The sequence below is a fragment of the Corvus brachyrhynchos genome, unplaced genomic scaffold (genome assembly GCF_000691975.1).
Source record: "Corvus brachyrhynchos isolate BGI_N302 unplaced genomic scaffold, ASM69197v1 scaffold23, whole genome shotgun sequence".
Classification (NCBI taxonomy): Eukaryota; Metazoa; Chordata; class Aves; order Passeriformes; family Corvidae; genus Corvus; species Corvus brachyrhynchos.
This window is the reverse complement of record NW_008238983.1, coordinates 5,029,115-5,049,722: the sequence shown is the minus strand read 5'-3', so window position 1 is coordinate 5,049,722 and position 20,608 is coordinate 5,029,115. Positions and strand designations below refer to the sequence as shown.

General features: G+C 36.8%; 1 protein-coding gene across 4 annotated transcripts in view; it reads right to left on the bottom strand.

Moving 5' to 3' along the window:
- Positions 1-20,608, bottom strand: part of LOC103618747 (cadherin-12) — a 442,407-nt gene that overhangs the window by 52,574 nt on the left and 369,225 nt on the right. For all 4 annotated transcript variants that reach the window (XR_001863453.1, XM_017738754.1, XM_008637182.2 and 1 more), the window contains one exon: positions 4,569-4,756. Coding sequence is in view for 3 of the 4 variants with exons in the window: in XM_017738754.1 (XP_017594243.1) it covers positions 4,569-4,756 (188 nt within the window). In the remaining variant the exon portion in view is untranslated. The remainder of the gene's footprint in view (positions 1-4,568; positions 4,757-20,608) is intronic.

The following is a 20,608-nucleotide window of genomic DNA, read 5'->3' as shown; positions in this document are numbered from 1 at the left end:
TAGTAATAATCAGACATATTGGATTGTAGCACAAAAATAAATGAGCAAACAAAACAAATGATTTAAGATCTGCAACTTGTCTAGCTGTAGCTGTTCTTACCATTTAGCATCCCAGAAGCAGAGAATGGCCTTTTGCATCCGTCAACACACTTAGTGTGCTAAAAGGAACAGTTTAGACTGTGCAATTTTTTTCTCATCAAATGTATTTTCCACCAAAAATAAAGGTAGGCCAGGAGGGCTTCATTTTTATCAATTTTATTATAGAAATCCCTCAATGTTGTTCTTCATAACAACAGACCAAAAGAGCATCTATGTAGTGATGGACAGTTTCTGGCTGCAAGAAGTTTTTCAGGGAAAATAAAAGCAAATTTTATAAATGGTTTTGAAATGGCTCGGCACTGAATTGCTGCAGCACTTACAGCACCAGAATATGTTATAATAGAGAAGAAAGCATAAACCTGTTTTTAAAGCATATAGCACTTTTTATTAGTCCCTTTCTCTGTTTATTATTTATAATTCTTAATTGAACATGTAGGTCCTATTCATTCACCCACTTTCATTTAAAAAAATACTTCAATACATACTTAAATATTTGCATAATCCTAAAAGGTCAAATCAGTGTTTTGAACATCTCGCAGTGTAAAATTGCCTCTCTGCAGGCAAGTGAATAGCGCTGTTGTAGGCTTGTACTGTACAAGTAGCATGCATTTTAATAGGTGTCTATAGAATTGTGAGTGTCCAGCACTTCTGTAAATCTGAAAACTGCAACCCATGAAAGCACATTTATATTACTACAAGTGTAGAAGATATAAAAAGACAACTGAGTGAACAATGTCTTTAAGAATCTGGATTGCTCTTGTTTAACCCAGGATCTAGCAAACAGCCTAAGTGGATGGATTTTGGATGATTCCAAAATGTCCTAAAACACTTGGATGATTTAAAGTTTTGTGAAAGGGATCTTTTCCCTGAGAAAAGTTTTGTGAAAGACAAAGTGTAGGGTCAGTATAAAGGCATTCTTTGTTGGAGGCCCTGTGTGTTTGGTTTATCTTCTTTCCACACTCCTGCATAGAACAAAACTGGTATTTCTTGATCTTCACATTCTCTCACTGTCCCCTCTCACTATGATGAAGATTAAAAGGTGTTAGGATTACAGTTTTTCCCCCATGTTCAGTGACAGAGACCTATCATTTACATTAGGCAACACTGATCAAAGTTCTAGTGTTGTAAAAGTTCCCTAGTTCAGATTATGCCCTGTCTTGTTGCTGGAAAGACTTAAATACAATGAGCAACTCTAAAGTATCTGAATATAGAAGTGGTCTTTTTTTTTTTTTTTGTTTTCACCTCTCTAATTTTCTTTCTGCATGCCCTAATGACAACCTCAAACTTTTCCTGAGTTGCCTGCCCATTTTTCCAAAGATGATATATCCTGTTTTTTCCCCTTAGTTCCTTCAAAAGCTCCCTGCCCACACAAGTCAGTTGTTTTGCCTGCTATCTCATCTTTAGGCACAGAGGGGCAACCTGCTTCTAATTCTTCAAGATTTCTGTCTTGAAGTATGTCTATCCTTCCTGGGCCCCCTTGTTTTTAAGGGCTGTTTCCCAAGGTACTCTCTGATCAGCACCCTGAATAGGCTGAAGTTTTCCTTCCAGAAATTCAGTGTAGAGGTTTTGTTGATGGCTCTCGTTTCACCAAACATTGAAAACTCTATTATTTCATGGTCACTGTACCCCACACAGCCTCTGACCACCACATCTCCCACCAACACTTCTCTGTTTGTAAACAGAAGGGCTAGTGGAGCCCCACCCCTGGTTGGTGATTTGAAACATCCTCCAGCTGCTTATAGAATAATATATTCACCACTTCAACCTGCTTGGGAGGTCTGTAACAGACTCCCACCAGGATGTCTGCCTTGTTGACCTTCCCCCTGATCCTTACCCATAGGCACTCAACCTTATCACCATTGACCTCAAATTCTATTGTGTCAAGAGACTCCTCAATGTACAGAGCCGCCCCACTGCCTCTCCTTCCTCACCTGTCTCTTCTGAAGAGCCTGCAGCCATCCATTGCAGCACTCCAGTCATGTGAGTCATCCCACCACATTTCTGTGATGGCAACTACATCATAGCTTTGCTGCTGTACCATGGCTTCCAGCTCCTCTTGTTTGTTGTCCATGCTGGGTGAATTAGTGTACATGCACTTCAGCTGGGCTGATTTCACCCCTGACTCTGATTTACAACCCTTAGGCTCATCTCTGGAGAGCCTGGTTTCATCCCTTTCCCCCTTCGAACTTAGTTTAAAGCCCTCTCAATCCGCCCTGCCAACTCATGGGCTAGAATCCTTTTGCCCTTGTTAGATAGATGGAGTCCATTTGACTCTAGCAGGCCTGGTGCCATAAAAGTTTCCCCATGACCGAAAAAACCAAAATTTTGCTCCACCTGCCCTTAAGCCACTTATTGATAACATGGCTTTTCCTGTTCCTTTCATCATTTGTTTCTGCTACTGAAGGAATTGAGATGAACACTGCCTGCATTTCTGTCCCATGAACTAATTGACCGAGAGCCTTGAAGTCCTCTTTAATTCCCCTGGCATCCTTCTCATCAACATCATCACTGCCAACCTGGACAACCAGTGGTGGGAAATATATACACTTAACCACAAGTATGGCAAATTCTAGTGTTGTGTACAAAACCAAGCAGAACAGATGAGGCTTAGGACTAATGGAAGGAGAACTGAATTATATCAAAAACCTGCTCTTGATGATCAAATATTAATTTTTTTAATGGTTCCCACTCATTGCAGTTTCCAACTGGCAGTGCATATGGAGGCATATGCAGCTGCTCAGCCTGACAGCTCCAGATGGACCCATTTTTGAGTCATCTGCATAGAGGGGAAAAAGGTGATCAGAAGGGTTTTTAAAAATGAAACAAAGTCTATAAATTCCCATTAGAAGGAAACAGTACACTCAAATTTTAGTCAGAAATGAAGCAGGCTGTGAAGAGGTCAAAGATTTTATGTCTCATTGACAAATTACTTCCTGTGAGTATGGTGGTGTAGATGCTGAAAAGGTTAGCAGAGAAATTTTCCTGCTTTTTACGGCTGCTTGTGAGTGTCTCCTTTCTCACGCAAGCTAGCTGTAAACAGTGTAGAGGCTTTTGTAAACCAAGGCTTTATCTCACAGGTGCAAGACTTGTTATGAATAGTCTTGTTTTCCACACTGAAGAAAATATTTTGAAATAGGCGTTGTAGCATTCAGCAAATCAATCTGGGACGTGGATGGTCAAAGACCCAATAATGTAATTTCTCTATTGTGAACCAAGTTACATAAATGAGGTGATAATTAATGAAATAATTCCATTTATCCTGGACTTGAATTCCATGTCGTTCTTCGCGCCGTCCCTGTGGACAACAGCAACATGGTGGCTCCCGTTTTATTTCATTATAACTGGCAGAAGAGTCAGTGACTTGACATCATCTTGTCCTTTAATGCATCCATGGATAATTTACTATTTGCCAGGTCAGGAGGTTGAAGCCAGGACTTCCATTATGGGAATGAATATAGTGAAAATACAGATCTATGGTCAGAGCTGAGGGAAGTTACGTACCTACATTCTAAATTTTGTTAGAATTAAAGCTTCACTTTTCCTAAAGCTTTTCTTAATAATAATGTCCAGAACTCTTTCCTTCCCAGACTTTTGTGAAATGTTCAGCTAATAGTTTGGTATTTTACAAAATTTACACCTTCAAGCCTGAGCTGTCTATAAAACATAACTGTGCCTTCCAAAATATGCTGGTGGTTCAGACTTCTTTCTACTGAACAAGTTGATCATTGGTGTATATGTAAATGCCTAGGCTCAAAAAATAACAGCTGGTTAAAATGTGACACTCCTTGTTTTGGATTCTTCCTACTGAGTGCTTTAATCACTAAATTCTAAGTGAAATGTGTCTTTTCCATCTTTGAAATTCATAAATTCAGTAATTTTCAATTTATTCTAGAGCACTAAAGCAACATGAACAGCTGAGATGCAGTGTGTTTCCTTTCTTAAGTATCTGATAATCAGCTGTTTGGGACACTATCATGAGACTGGTAGTAGGGCATGAGTGTCTGCAACCCTTTGGTACTCTTCTACCCGGAATAAAAACTGTCCATCATAGTACTGTACAACAGATTCAATATTCAAATAGCAAACACAAAGTCAAAATTTTCAAAATAAAATGTTTATAAGTCAACATGAAATACAGCTTTTTCACTCCATGCTCTCAACTGAAATTGGTTCTTGTATGGCTTTAAGTAGAAAACTTCCCATAAAAGATAAATTGCACTTTCTAGATGGGATAAGAATTACTTCTTCACCACGACACTATTTATGAAACATCACACCTGATTGTAAGACTAAACAAAAGACTAAACTCCAATGCAAAGATCACAACTGTGGATTAAAATAGAGATATAAACTACTTATGTAGCACTACTATTGTGTGCTACTCATGACGTGAAACAGCACAATGTTTCACTCTCTTACCTGGTTTCTCACTTGAGTCATAGGCACATCCACCCATTGGTGCCACATACCTTTTTCAGTTTAATGACTCCTTCCTGGGTGTACTCATCTGTTGTGATGTCAAACAAGTTTCCTCCATCTCCTGGAACTATGTTGTACTCAATTTCTGCATTTTTCCCAAAATCAGGGTCCACAGCTCTGATCCGTCCAATAGCAGAACCAACGTGAGAGGTCTCAGGTACTTTTAAATGGAAGATACCTGTGACAAAGTGGTAGACAGTCATTCTTGGGATTTCTTGGTAATTAACATAGGATTTCTGATTAAAATCATGGAGCCTGTGCAAAATAAAAATATTTAAATAATCTTATTAAAATTAGGAGATGAAAACAACAAAGGTTTTGAAAAATCTATTTGTGTTTTACCTATTGATTTCCCCTGGATTCTAGATTTTTTTCCATTGCAATAGTAAAGCCCTTAGCATCTCTACATCTTGAGATATCTATCTATATTTCTATCTTTAATTTTTCACGTGATTGACTCTCTTTTGAATTAAATTGTCTTTATAGATAGTACATGTTTATAAGCACTTTCCTCCTTCTGGTTTTTTTTTTTTTTTGAAAATATATTTATGACTTTCATAGTAGTTTAAAGGAAAATTCAGTGGGAAAAGTTTTCACGCATTTCTTTATAATTCAGTATTATAAACATGTGTACAACTCTTTATGGAAGGAAGATCTAGAGTATTGTTCATACCTGAGCCACCAGAGGGTGCTCTTACTAAAATTTCTGAGCTAAACAGTTTTTAGCTCAGAACACTATTACTTTCAGATTATTTACTACAAGTCATAATAAAAAAATAAAAACAAACCACCAAAAAAATTACACACACTTAAAATAAGTATTTCTACTGACATGTGAAGAGAAAATGGTTTCATTCAGGGGAACAGCCATGTTGAAAAATGCTAGACATAATAGTTAATAGAGCTAAAAGAAAAAGTCCAAAGTACTTTGAGGCAGCCTTGATTTTAGCAACAGCAGTAGCAGCAGGCCTGGGTTTGTAACATGGTGCCCTGACTTATTTCACTGCTCCTGAGGTGCCCGTATTCCCTGCTTAGCTGCACCTCTCGCTGGAGTTGTTACTTTGCACTGCTGCAAGTGAACATCACCATGACCAGTATTTGCAGTGGGCAGGAAGTGCTCGCCTTTCTTCAAGCAACACTCTTTGCTGTCAAAACTGCCAGCAACTTTTGGAGCTGGTTTTGAGCCCAGGATGTTTGATTCACTTCATCCTGTGCCTCAACAAAATGAGCCCCATCATTTTTTTTCCCTGGGTCCATTTTTTTTCCTTGGGTCAATGTTCCACAGCTCTCACAGAGCAGCCCCTCCAGAAAACATCAGCAATGGCCTGCTTGGTTCTGCTACATGTGGCATGTAGGAGGAAATTTGCACCTCTTTTCAATAGTGTAGCAGGACAGGCATCTGTGACTATTGGGAGGCACATTAGGGCGATGTCTCAGAGATTTCCACCCAGCAGTGGTTCAGTCACACACCACAAAATGAGGCTCTGAGAAGCTGTATATTATCTAACAGCAGGATAGATGACTTTCGCATTCAGCTGCTGAATTTAACAGCAGACTCTGTTCCCTGTCGTTATCTCCTTACAATGCATGCTGTGTCAGCTTTTTCAGCTTAACAGTATTTTCAGGTGAGGAACAAAATGACATTAGCACTGCTGGATTAGGAACAAGCTCACTCTTTTGTGAGATAGTCATTTGGGCTATAGTACCTATATTATTTTCTGTTTGATTGGGTCTGAAAAAATCTCTTCTGTTTGCTTCCCCCCTCTGCCCATCAGTATGCAAAGTACACCAGAAGGCAAAATTTGCCTTTTTTGTTAGAGAATATCCCCATAAGTAAAGTCAGCTTGTGTCAGCATTCACTTCTGGACATCACTGTGTATAGCTTTGTATTACCCATTGCCTGAGCTACTGAAGATTGAACAATCATTTAACTACTTTTTTTTCCAAGGGAACATACTAAAGAAAGCTGGACTTAGTGTTGTTCTAACAGCAGGAAAGGATTGTTATGACACAAAATGGTGTCATGGCAAGATAGTCTCAGCTATTTGTTAGCTGTACTTCAATGACTCTAAGTAAAGAATGGAATTTTAACATGTTATTCATGATACAATCACAAATGTTCCTATTATTTAATGTCACTTACAAACACGTGTATTACTGGGTCTCTGCTATACAAGTTATGCAGAAAAGAGATGGAAAAGACCTTTGCCTACACTTGAATATTGTATTAAGTTTTCACAGCATAGTTCTAGCCCAGATGTCCAGGTCTTTTGCAGGCACTTATATCGGATAGCAGAAATTATTGCTGCAGCAATTGCTTTTTATATCCACAATTTTAGTGAACATGAATTGTAAGAGCATATGATAATAGATTTTTCCATCTTTTCCAAATTGGTCTATTTTTAGTGATCTGAAGATCACTCAGATTCATTGAAACAAACATTTCCCTATAAAATATTGTACCTGGCTGTAAATCATATGGAACTTAGATGAAGTCAAAGAAGGACTACATTACTCAATATCTGATTGTTTAGGCTTTGATCAGTTATTTTCAATGACTGGGCATTTCATCATTTCCAGAAATTCAACAGCAATAAAGATAGGGTCATCCAGATTAATTTGAAACTCTGAAGCAATCTTCAACCCTGCAAGAGTCAGGTTTCTGAAGATGTAGTGTGTAATTACAGTGCCATTGTCCTCCTGTAATATTATCTTCACAGCATATGGAAGCTGTTAATGGTTCTACTGTGACAACATACTTTCAGAATAAAATAAATGAAAACAAATAATGTATATTGGTGCCAGCTCACAGGAAAACTCAAGAGAATATAATATATAGCATGAAATCTTCATTCCCTCCCTCCCCTCCCTCAAACAGTGGAATCATAGAATATGCTGAGCTGAAAGGGACCCATCATGATCACTGACTGCAACTCCTGACCCTGCACAGGACACCCTGAGAGCCACACCATGTGTCTGAGAGTGTTGTCCAAACGCTTCTTGAACTCAGACAGGTTTGGTCTTTGTACACAAGACATTTGAAATGATCAATATATGCTGTACATTAAATGAGAAAGACAGTTTTGTAGACTTTTATTTTTCTGTTTCTAGCAGACATTACTTCTTGCTGTGGACTTGCTGTGACAGTTCAGCATTATTCATTTTTTATTGTCCATTTTTCCTGCATACACTACTACCTCCATTTACTATACACGTATATTGAGACAGGCCTGAGTAATAACCTTTTACTCCCAAAGGTCCTGAAAACCTTGTTCTCTTCAGCTTCCAGGAATGATGGAACAAGCAGCTCAGACAAACTTATGCAGCAGCTGGTTATGCTGCTCCAACAGTTCTGTCAAATTTTGTTGATGCAACTCCTCTGTCAACAAAAATCTTTCTTCTATTTGCATAAATCTCTTTTAAATGTGTTTTCTAAGTTTTCTCCCGTCTTTTGGGGAAGTACCAAAGGAGAAAGCCCTCACTTTCCTCAAACTGCAATATGAAACTGGACTAGCTCCCCCCTTTGCTATTGCAATATTTGCAATAAATATTGCTTGGTCAGGACGTTTTGTTTCAGCTTGAGCAACATCAATGAGGATGATAAAAATAAATGAGTGATGATGCAGTTGAAGATTTTAAGCTGAAATAACTGACAGGGCTAATTACTTATCCCCAAAAGCATTCAGGAAAATGAGGCAGAGGTGAGCTAAAAATTCATACACACTGCCTCTGAGTTTCTAAAACAAAGATGGTTCCAAAGCGCACAGTGGGAAAAAATCAGAGCGGAGTAAGTGACAGGTAATCAGTCATATTGACTGAAATACAGCACACATTTACAGTTCCTCTGACGTGATTAGATTAGTTTTAGTTTTTAAGGCTCAAAAGCTGTTCTGGGGTTTGATTTTTACTTACAAAAAGGTTAGGTGGTTTTTTGTTTGTTTTTTACTACAAAGGGAGCTTTTTTTGGTGGTTGTTTCTCCACACTAGCAGTTTACACCACCATGTACCAAAAACCTTTTCAGGTCTGATAGGAATAGCAAATGAAAACCATCATTACTTCTCATCAGCAAAAACGACTATTAAGAAATAACCCAGGTTAGCATCAAAGGACTTAAATGCATAATGTCCTTCAATCAAACAGCTGTAAATGCAATTGAAACTTTTTTTCTGCCACCATACTTGTACTGTGCAAGGTTATCCTCTCCTGAATTTTCTTTGCACTTTTTTCAGCTTTCTGGCAGTTGCCAAGGTATTGCATTGCAGTGGATCATGATAGCACGATTCTTAAAGACAAAAAAAATTGAAATAAAAGAATTTATCTCTCTTCCATCTAAATCCTTAATATTTTCTCAGGAAAAAAAAAACCAAAACAACAAAAACCAAAAAACCCAACAAGCAACAAAACCCAAACCCAACAGACAGTGTATTGTAATAGTATTGTTATCGTAAATTACCAAGGCATTTTAATTTTTATCCTGACCCAGGCTGTAAATGCACTGATTTCTGTCTATTTAGGAAGAATCATAAGACAACAGTTCAATTTTCTCCCTGGTGTTTTAACTACAGTGTAATATGCAAAGGAAAGGATAATGTAAATGTATAAGCACATACTCAATATATTAAACCTGCTACATCAGCTACAGATTATCAGCCTAATAAATAGCAGCATCTGATGCATATGCTCCTAAAACTAGGGAGATGTGATTTAGTACAGCAGTGAGATGAACTCATACCTCTCCTAGATATGGCTCTGTGCTCTGCAGAGGGCTGGGACCTTGTGTGGGGAAAAAAAGCCAGGCTTTGTCACCCTGTGTCTGATGCAGGTCACACATGATCTGGGATGGGCTTGTAAAACTTCAGTTATGGAAAGGCTGCTTCTAGTCTCTAACCCCCTGCTCTGACTAAAGGTTTATGGCCTCATTAGACATAACATAACCATGCTTAAAAGCTTCTGGTTTTTCTGGTTCTCTTTTGTGGATTCCAAAGTCCACACCACACCTAGAAAAATACATCTCACAGATGTATCATCTTGCAGAGATTGTGGATGTCCAAGGGTCACCAGTACTTCAAGGGAAAATGAGCGGAAACGAAACCTATTTTGAGTTTGACACTACCCTAGTTTAGGATAATCCACATGATGGAGCTTCCCCAGAGCTGGGATTTCCTGAGCCAGAACTCTATCGTCCCCTGAGGTGAGCTAGTAGATTGTGGTTTTGAGGGCATCCTCCTTCCACCTCCCTAAAGGAAAAATGATGTTCATCATAGTGGTACAATTTTTGAATACTGAAATATTCATATAAACATTTGCTGGGTTTTTTTCTACTGACACGGTGGTGTTGTCATATAGCTTTCTAAAAATAAACCTCCCTATTTCATGTCAGAGAATAATTCCATGGACATTAATATACCCCTTGTTGGTGCAAGCATTCAGGAAATGTGGAATACCAGTTCATTTTCTAAGCTCAAGATAGTCAAGTCCACAGCTTTTGCCTCCAAAGGGTGCTGGTTGTTTCATAGAGAATACTTGTTGCAACAGAGAGTATTCTGTTTAACAACATAATATAAAAATAATTATAGAAGCAGCTGTTTGGAGCCACACACACTCAGATGTGAGTCCAAAAACTGAGGCAAGGATAATACTTAATCTTCTTTGAAGATCTTAAATCATCTTTGTATGGTAGTATAGTTTTACCAAGAGGGGAAGAAATGCTCAGTTCTAGAAATTCCTCAAGTTTATAAAGAAGAGTTTCTTGTAGACAATATGGAGTTTCCATATTTCAACAGGCTGAGGGGAACTAATCAAGTTCCTGAGTAACTGCTTTAATCCTGATGTTATTGTTGTATATGAAAGATCCCACCTTCACCACTTCCCCTTTTTGTGAAAAATCTGACTTTGCCAATGGATTCATGTGTTAGACAGTGCAGCTTTCTGTAAGTCTGAAGGCTTATGTGGAAAACCAGCCCACATGATCAGTTTCATTGTGTATCATAACCAATGAAGAATTGTTCTGCTAATATTCATTCTACTGATTAGAAATTACTGCCAAACAAAATAATACGAGAGAAATAATTTTGGGGGGGTATAGTCTAAAAGCTTGAATTAATTGTTTTTTATGTAAATTATATAGTGGTTATAAAGAATTATCAAGGTGTAGCATGCCTTATGGATAGAAAAAAGTTTTCAGGAGATGTCTTTCCTTTTTCAGAATCCCAGGCAGCATGTAATTGGCACTTATCAGGTAGGTTGGTTGGTAATATTCCAGTGATCACACCGTCACCAAGAAGTAAATCAATACACTTATTTCCTCTATAAAATTTAAATTAAAAGATACATGTGAAACATTAACATGATAAAAAGTATATTGTCAGGGATGGGACATAGAGTTTGTAATGCTCTGCTTAACATCCCTGCTTCTTAAATATCTTGCCAGAGCCTTATCATATTTTCTTTATCACTCTGGCATGAGATATAATAACACAATTTTTATTACAATTCATTCACTCTTAAGAATATGGTCAAACCATTTACTTTAGGATCTAAGCCAGGTGCTCTAAATCATCTCTATTGGAAGAATAATTTTTCTCTCCATCGACTAAGGAAATTAGGTTCCTATCTTAAGTCCTCCAAGTCACACCTCAGTTGCATCCCTCAAATCACCTAAACAAAGCATGCTCAACACCTGTATTACTCAAAAAACTCCTTGTGAAGACTTGATTTTTACATACTCATTGGGTACATTTCATGAAAGTGTTTTTCCCTAAAGTGCATATTACTTTTCTTTACCATGTAGGCACAGGCTGAGACTGAAAATTATTACTTTTAAAGATAAAATTGTGAAATCATCAAGTACAAGTTCATAATAGTTTACTATACTTTGTTTTAAGCTTTGGTTTATTCAATGCAGTTTCCTTAAATACTTGTGATTTAGTGTGTAATATAGATAAGAAAATGCAATAGGATGGCAAATGTATATTTTCCATCCATATTCTCTTTTACTTTATAGCAAGTATGCTCAACTTATCACAAGTGATGTTTATGTTTTCCAATTTAAGTATTTAAAGTAAGCTCTCTGTATAAATACTGCTCATTTTCCAATGAAATGCAAAAGTAGTGAGTGCTTAATTACAGGTCCTTCTCTTGTGAGCAGTGGCAATCGCATTTACAAATTCAACAAATTTCCCATAGAAGCCACTGAGAATAAAATAATTGTCATGAACTCAAGACAAAACTCAAAAGATATACTCTAGAATATTTCTGTTTTCTTCTTTTTTTTTTTATAGCTTTTTATGCAAATATTCAACAAAAGTGGTATTTTGGACTCACAGAAGACAAACTGCTTGGTATCTTCTGCTTAGCTCCTACTGTTGTCATTAGGAACATTTGGATTGTTGCAAGCACTTGGGCATCCCATTTAATGCTTTTACAAGGAGTGGAGCACTCCTGAAAATCTGAATACAACTGCAGTTCTTAGATATTTTTGAAAATCATGAGCCTAAACTATTGTAATTATAATTAGATAATTACATATGGTCGGCTTCACTTTATGTTGCCCTGTAGTCTCTAAATTTTCAGAAAGTAAGCTCACCATGGTTAGGAGCAGAAAGGATACATTCATTTCTTGCTTGGATGGAAGACCTCAGGGAAAAAGGCAGATGCTGCCAGAACTGATAGTGACACAGCAAGTGACACTGTTGTCAGTGAGTCACTTTGGAACCAATTCTCAAAGCATTGCAAGGCAACCCCATGCTGTTAAATCTGTAGCCTTATCTACTTTTCATTATCAGAGTAGGTGGAGATGCATGGGGCTTTTAAGACGTACCAAGGTTACTGTGGGTAATTTCATGCATCCAATCTAAGTACTCTCTGTGTGTTGAATGAATGATTTCTTTGTCACTCCTACAGAAAACACATTGTAGTGGAATGAATGACATGATTCCTGCCAAAGGTTGTTAAATTTCTATGAACTGTATTTATTTGCACCTTCTCTACATAAGGTAGCAGATGTGAAATACAATTACTAATGATAATAATCTACTATGATAATTATAGTGTTTAAAAACAATTTACCTCATATTTCTATTAATGATCAATTACCGCTTAGAGATGATGATAGGAGGGAAATGAATTAACAACAGAATGTTGTGACAAACAGAACATTTAACTTCTAACTATTATTATACTCATCTGTATTTCTTCAATTATTGTTTACAGTGCAATCAGCACATTGCATTTTAGCCAGTGAGAAATTACCTATATTTTTCATTGGCTATTGAGTAGTATAAAGAAATAGCTATATTTGGGTTTATGCTCTGCTTTGCAGCTAAGGGTTCACTCTCTCTCAGTTTAGACCTTTAAACAGGTTTTTTGTTTCATTCAGTCAGTACTCTAAACCGTCCTCATATAACCTTTGCTACTTATGCATTCTTGAGAGACTTAAAAAAACAATATAAATGCAGCAGACAAAGAATTTACTAAACATTTAGTGTTTTAAGGATCTGTGGTAATTGAATATCTCCCCCTCCAGTTTATTTCTCCATTTTCTTCCAATGCTTTGGTTGGGAATTTAGTTATTCAGTCTGAATAAAATGATTCTCCCTTCAAGATGTTTTATTATTAAGAACATGCAACAGTGAAAGCTACAAAAAAAAGAAGAAGTTTCCAGGGAGTCTTTGCTAAGGCTAAGTGCACATTTGGGTGCAAATCAGTTCTTACTAAAAGTGCATCAATAGTTCTGAAATGGAAAAGAGTAAGAAAAAAAGTAAGAGGAAGTTGGCACATATGTAAATACAAATTTTTATAGAGGTTAAACTTTGTTTTAACTCCTTTATGTTACACACACATATAATGAATGGCAGAAGGTTACTTAACTCGGGGTACTCTGACCCAAAAAGGGCTGCATGGCCTGGATTGCAAAGCACAGGCTCAAATAAGCTACAAATGTACAAAGAAATTTCATGTACCAGCCGTACTCTGTGGCGCAGAAGCCAGCCAATATAGAACGGCCTAATTTCATGTTATTGAGTTCTTTTAGCCACACCAAAATAGGTCAATTTCATGGAAAGTGACTGCACAAAGTAGTTCTTGATCTGTACTAATTTCTCCAAATGCCCTGAATTTCTCTGAGAAAGCTTTACTTGGTGTTGGTCAAAACTGTGCCCTGTACTGTTCTAAGATTAATACTATAGAATTAAAACATAAATCTTCAGGAACTTTCTCAGATATTCACATGTCCTTCTTTTGCTTTTAAAAGTGAAGTGTAATAAGCCATTGTATACATTCTTTTAGTCTATGCAAAAATGTCCATAATTGCACTGATTAAATGGTGGTGGGAAAAGAAAAATACAGAGGCTTTTTAATGACTGTCGAATGTGTAACTCAAGTGAAACAGAAACAGCAGGCAAGGGTCACTAAGCTGTGTGACAGGATAGTGGCCAAAACAAGTAAGATGAAGATGTGAAGAGCTTATCTGGGATGGTGAAGACTCATGATTTCAGTATAGAAAAATATGGATAAACTCAGAGCTGGAAGTGACTCAGCAAAGTATAAATTCTTTTAGCAGTGCTACCATTGGGAAAAAACAAACAAACAAACAATTGTGGAGTTGAAGGAGGAGATGGCTACACTCTAGCTATAAGATGAATATGAGATCAAGGATAAATTTGTGTCTCCCATAAGAGAGAAAAGAGTGCATTTTGAAAAAAAGGATATACAGGATCAAGAAGAAAGAGAGGCCAAAGGAGGGTGAGACAGGCAAGACAGTGCAAATAGTACAGAGGTGTGAGACTTGCAAGGAACCCAGAATAAAGAGGAGCTACCCTTGGTTCTCTGATTCCTGTAAGAGCCCTGTGCAAATACTGGTCAGCTGGTATTTATTATTGTACTGATCTGACTGTAGTTTTACTGGTGTTGAAGCTGTAGTAAGTCAAAGGTATTACAATCCAAAATTATAATGACCTCTGCAGGGGTGCTGTTTTCATGATGGGCTTGCAATTGCATGAGCCCATTTCTGGAGTCTCTGCATTCCCATCTTCCATTGCTGTTTGAAATGGTTGGCTAAAGTATATGTTCAACTCAAAAATGCAGTCTTAATTTGCCCAAAACTCACAGGTAAATGAAAACCAGACTTGGGTAAGATTTTCTGACATTAAACAGTATAAGCTTGGTGTACAAAACTGACCTAGTGCTTTTTTTCTTTTATGTCTTATGGCATAGACATTAGAAAATTAACAAAGATGGAGAAAATCAGGATTTGACCATCCTTTCTTTTCTGATTCAAAGCAAGCCCTGGCTCAGTCTCACAAATAATCTCTGCCTGCAGGTTAGTCTGCAATGAATCTGTCCACCTGTCCTGTGCAGGTATCTCCCAGTTGGTATAAAATCAGTAATTAGTTGCTGGAACTGAATTAGGGCATCTTGTCTGCCAGGCAAATTCTTTAATCAATGAAAGATGGACTCATTTTCATTCTGAGAGCCAATGAAGATGCAAGTGCTGTATATAAAAGCACAACAACTTTTAACAGAAATACTGAGAGAAGCCATACTTCCATATCTGAATTACAGGGAGTAGAATAACTTCCCAGAAACTTGTGCAGACTTGTTAAAATGCTTAATTAGGCAGATCTGAACCTAAATCCTGAGCAAGTTTTCTAGCAAATTGTCCAAGTAAGGAGGCACTAAATCTTCATCACTTATTTTTAAATCAAACCACTGCTTTCATTATTTAAGTTTTTAGATTAATGAACAGAATAATTTATCAATCACACAGTCTTTTCCTGTAGATTTCTAATACACTACTGGGTGGGATTTGTGTTGCGTTCTTCTGAAATCTTTAAAAGTAGATACCATTATCTGAGGAACTTCTCTCTCATAAACCACTCATCCAAAGCAATGGATTAAAAGATTTTCCTTTCTATCCCATATGGACAAGAAGACCTCTTGCTTGCAGTCTGCTTCTGAACCAATTTTGCAATACAATCTGAGCTAGTCTTGTTCAAAGCCACTTGAATAGAATCAGCCACATTTAGTTTACTGAATTAAAAACTGACCAGCTTTAATGTAGTAAAACCTAGGACAACTAATGCATGTTCAATTTCTGTGATGTACTAAGCTTCCAATAACATATAAATAAATATCTATAATAAGAATTTTCAATCTACAAAGTGTGTATGCACAAGAATATATAGGCAGGCCATTCCAGGTTCAGCACTTGGTTGTTCTTTCTTTTTAAATATTTCTACAGATTGCAGTATTTGACAGAACACCTATTAAAATAAGCTGCAAACCAATAAATAATCACTGAAAATAGATGCAATCTAAAGGGTAATAATATGAAAATCCTATTCTTAATATGTAATATGTAATACATAATATATAATATATCTGTGTAATAGGTCGTCCAGCTAATAGGTCATTCAAGTGCCATGCCAAGGTCATATAACTAAGAGAGTAAAGGGCTAGTTTGTGTTTACAAAGGTCTTTTTTACTTACTCTGAAATTCCTGAAATTGCATAAATGAAATATTTTTTTTCTTTTTTTTGTTTCTGAATTCTCTATTTTGTGAACTTTTTGGCTATTTTGTGAAATTTTCTCTCTAAGATTATTGTTTCCTCTGCTGTTTCCTGGGGATCCTGCAACACGCATATATCAAACCAGGAGTCCCATGGAAAGGAAATATATATGGACAGACAGATTCTTGCTAGATGTTTCAGAGATGTTTAATTCTCCAGCCGCATTCCCCACTGTAACAGTTTCCAATGGAGGATTTAATATGTTCTGTGGAATGCACTGTACTGGCCACTTGTGAAATCCAAATCCAATTACCCGCAAAATCCTACAGTATCAACTGATGTGCAAGGTTGTAGGAACGATCCTTCAACCTTGCTTTATTTAAAGGGTCACTACCAGAAAGATGAATAGTTGTGTTTATGTTTCCAAATATGTTAGCATTTCTGGAAATTTGCCATAGTCTTTTATGCAAACTATCTTGATGGATTTCACTGACATGCTTTTGGAAAGACCAATGACAGCAAAAAAAAATGGCCCTTGTGATGTCTAGGCATTGCTCTACTGCTGTCTGAATATTTTAAATGTGGTTGCAAAGCAGCCCTGAGACAATGGTTTCTGACCATCAGAGATGCATTTTTTAAAAGCTAAGACATGCACAAGTAGACAAAATTCAAGTATTGGGTTCAAACCTTAATTAATTTCTCTTCTATTAGAAAGAGCTTTTAATCATTCTCTCACAAAATTGACTTCTGTTAGCTGGAAATGATGTGATAAAACATAGCTTTATCCAAATAGTTCTTTTGAGTTAAAAAAAGCAAATTCAGGGAGTGTCACCTTAAAAAATACACACCTTAAAAAAACCCCAAACTTACTGTTAACTTCAGAAGACACTTGTAATGGTCTTTTATTTGCTAATATCAGAATAAAAAACTGTCTAAATTTAAAAATTCAATTGCATTTCTTCTATGTCAGGGCCTTATTCTCTAAAAGCATATTTATGTCATATTAAAATAAAAAGACATACTATTCCTTTGACCAAAATGATTCACATGTGCTTTTATTGCTCAGCATATAAGGGTTTATTTCTCTAAATTGCTTTCACACTCACTCTGTCAGCAGTGAACAAAAGAAAGTGACAGGGAAACTGAAGCATAGTAAACTTACGAAATATGAATCCACCATTTCACTTAATTGGTTTGATTCCATAAAGCATAATTTATACCAACTAATTATACAGTTTTTGTCATTTAAATGTTGAAGTAAATATAGCCCATCCATTTTTTCTTGAAGCTTATTTTAATAATTGGAAACAAGCCACTGCTGTCCTGGCAGTATGCTCAGAGTGGTCCACTGCTTGATGAATTAAGGGTTAGCCCATTAGCTTTCAGGAAGGATGTGCTGAACCATCTTTTTACTTAGCCAGCTATCATGTAAGTAAGTAGCTGAGAGAGAAAGGCCATCAGTTCCCTTCTGGACCAGGGTGTATACCTAGATGTATGCAGCTTTTTTCCACTCTTCAAAGGCAATGTTGTGTCATACCAAATTTTTGTTCAATTGATTGAACGATGTTGATATGACAGGAAAAGTACTTACCTTTTCATTATTTGCCTTACTTTTTTTTCTCTGGTTTTGGCAAAAATTAAACTTTGGTATGAAATATTTATTTTAATATTTACAAAAAAGTTCTATCTTTAACAATGAAACATGCACAGCAATACAGAAAGGAGCTGTACTAATGAAGAGCCAGGGAAGGTAGAAAACACTTCTGGAAATAATTTTTAATAATAAAATAATTCAGATTAACTTTTTCCTACTACTTTTAAAGAAAATATCCATTTTCTGAAGTGTCAGTTTTCTGAAATGTGGGCCAATAGATACCTGCAGGTCAGGCAACTCTGACAGAAACATATGTTTAGAGGTTTCCTCTCTGTTACACTCCTCATTACTAGGAGACATGCAAGGTGGGAGTTCCCCACTGAATACATTCAAACAGGATAGTCAGTGTTTTTTCATCACTGATGCTGATAACCCATCCAAACCTGCCTGTCTCCTTAAAAGACCCTCAATGAGATGAAGGTGTTCTGTGTTAGATTTTTTTTTGCAAGCTTGTAATGTATAATTTATCAATGTAGCTTCTTCCAAATATTAATAATATATGTTCTCCTACTTCTGCTGTGAAATCTTGGGTGTTTTTTTCAGCTTTACTAAGTTTAGAAAATAAATTTAAGCTTCATCCTGTGAAATTTAATATTGTCTTATTTGATTAGGTAATCTACATCATGGCTTCTTTGGCACAAGCCCTTTGCAAAACTGTGGTCCTGATTATGTGATGCAAAAACATTAACCCTGGAGCAGTTTGTGTTAAAGGACCTTTAGTCCTCTTTTTCCATCTGCACTTCCTGGCTTTGTTGACCAATGGCGAGTAAAAGGATACTGGAGGTCTCAATCCCAGCAACACTCAAGGGCTCCTGCTCTCTTGTCAGGCCTGAACTTGGCACCTATGCAGACCTGATTTTAAAGACTTATTTTTCACATAAACTAAAATTCTTCACAATTTTCCTTTCAGCTATGGTAGTCAAGCAAATGGCAAACTCCATTTCCTGGCAGGTAATTATTCCTAATCATTGCAACGTTTTCAGGGGGAAAAAAAAGAAAAATACAGTTGTTATGTTAGAAATATAATTCAGACTCTACTTTTTCTCACTTAGTTGTTTTGTTTAGCTGTAATTAGCTTTGTGTCTCTGAATTTCAGGCACACTACACATCATCTCACATACTGCTTAACCAAACGGGCTCGCTAAGTAAATCCCCATTGATCGAGACTGTTGCCTGTAACACATGCAAAAAAAAAAAAGGCTGACCAATACACTGGAGCCCCCATACTGACATTTTAGCTTGTAAGCCATATTAAGTGTTTGTTATTTTCAATATCAACACAAACCTCCAGTCTTATTCTCTTCTGTTTTGTTGAGAGTCACTGCTGTAATTTGTCTTTTGTGACATTTGATATAATAGAAGGAAAAGGTTTTCAACCTTACTAGCATGCAAAGTACAGGACAAGCTTGGTCTCTTGTGTGTGATTTTTTTGCTCCTTCATAGCAACACTTGGGCAAAGATGTCATAACTGCAGTTCATGCATTAAATACGACCTCGAGGCTGTCTTCTTCAGAGAGGATGATATATGCCATGATTTCTCTGTGTCACGAAAACTATCTGATATTATGTGAAACTTGTGCATTTTTGCACCACAACAGTAGATGAAGGCATACAATAAAAGGCCCCTAACAACAAGGGGAGTAAAAGATACAGCTGAAAAGCAGAATGGGAATGAGCACTGGGCACATGAAGCTTTTCAATGTACTGAGTTTTTTGGTCTCCAGACAGTTACATTATTTCCTCTTGTAGTCCTGGTACCCTTCCAACAGCAGGGGTTCCAGCTGAAAGACAGGAGCAGACTAGAACGATGGACAGATTAACAAGCACTGAGGATGAAGACAGCAGGAATGCTGGTACAAAGAGGCCCTATGGGATGATTTGCTTATTTTTCAGGTTTGGAGGATGCCACAAAGGCTTTGGCAGCACTTGTGAAACTGAAGGAGATACTACGTAAGGTCTGACAAAATAAAGAAGATTTAGGATTGAAATTTAGGCTAGCAAATGAAACCTGAAGTTAAGGACATTCATAGTAGCATAGTCTGAAGTAGTCTCACCATGTACAATCAGAAGAAAAAGACTGAAAGACAGAGCTTCAAATGCCTGGCTGAAAAAAAGTGGTGAGGAGAAGTAAGTCACAATATTAGAATGTTGGGGCACTTGTTAAAGAATAGGAAAAATGCAAAATTCATTTTGGCCTTAAGAAGAATAGGCTTCTGAAAGTTTAAAAACTTTTCTATGACCATTGCGATACCTCGTGAAAGGTTCAGGAGAATTTTCAGGTGCTGGAAAACACACAATTAAAAAAAAAAATTGCAAAGGTATGCAGTTCAGACAAAGGGTGCAGTGATGAGAACTCTGCATTCTTCACTGGAGAAAGCTACAAAATGAGATGATAGCCCAGTAGGAAATGCAGAAGTGGTAGTTCATACAGAATCAAAGTAGGGACCAGTAAAGAGGAGAAAGAAAGAAAGCCATTATATAAAGCCAAAGGTTAAAATGGGAACTAGTATAGGTAACTTTAATGCCTAATGCTAAACAAGAATATCAGCATAATACCTGTGTTCAATATCTGTGGGAAAGAAGAAAATCAGTCAAGCAGCATAGTATCAAGGAGCCAAATACACAGGAAAGTTACAGTAGACTTTATCAGTGGAGGAATAATGATAGTTGTTAAAGGAATTTCTGTCAACTAAGACTTAAAAAAGAGAACAGCATTACCATTAGCTACTCAGGAAAAGTTCCCTAGTTATTCTAAATTTTACAGCAACTACAATTAGTTTAAATGCAATATTTGTGCAGGAGCAATAAAAGCCAGAATTACAAGATGATTATATTCAGTTAAATAAATAATAATAACAAGAAAGTGAA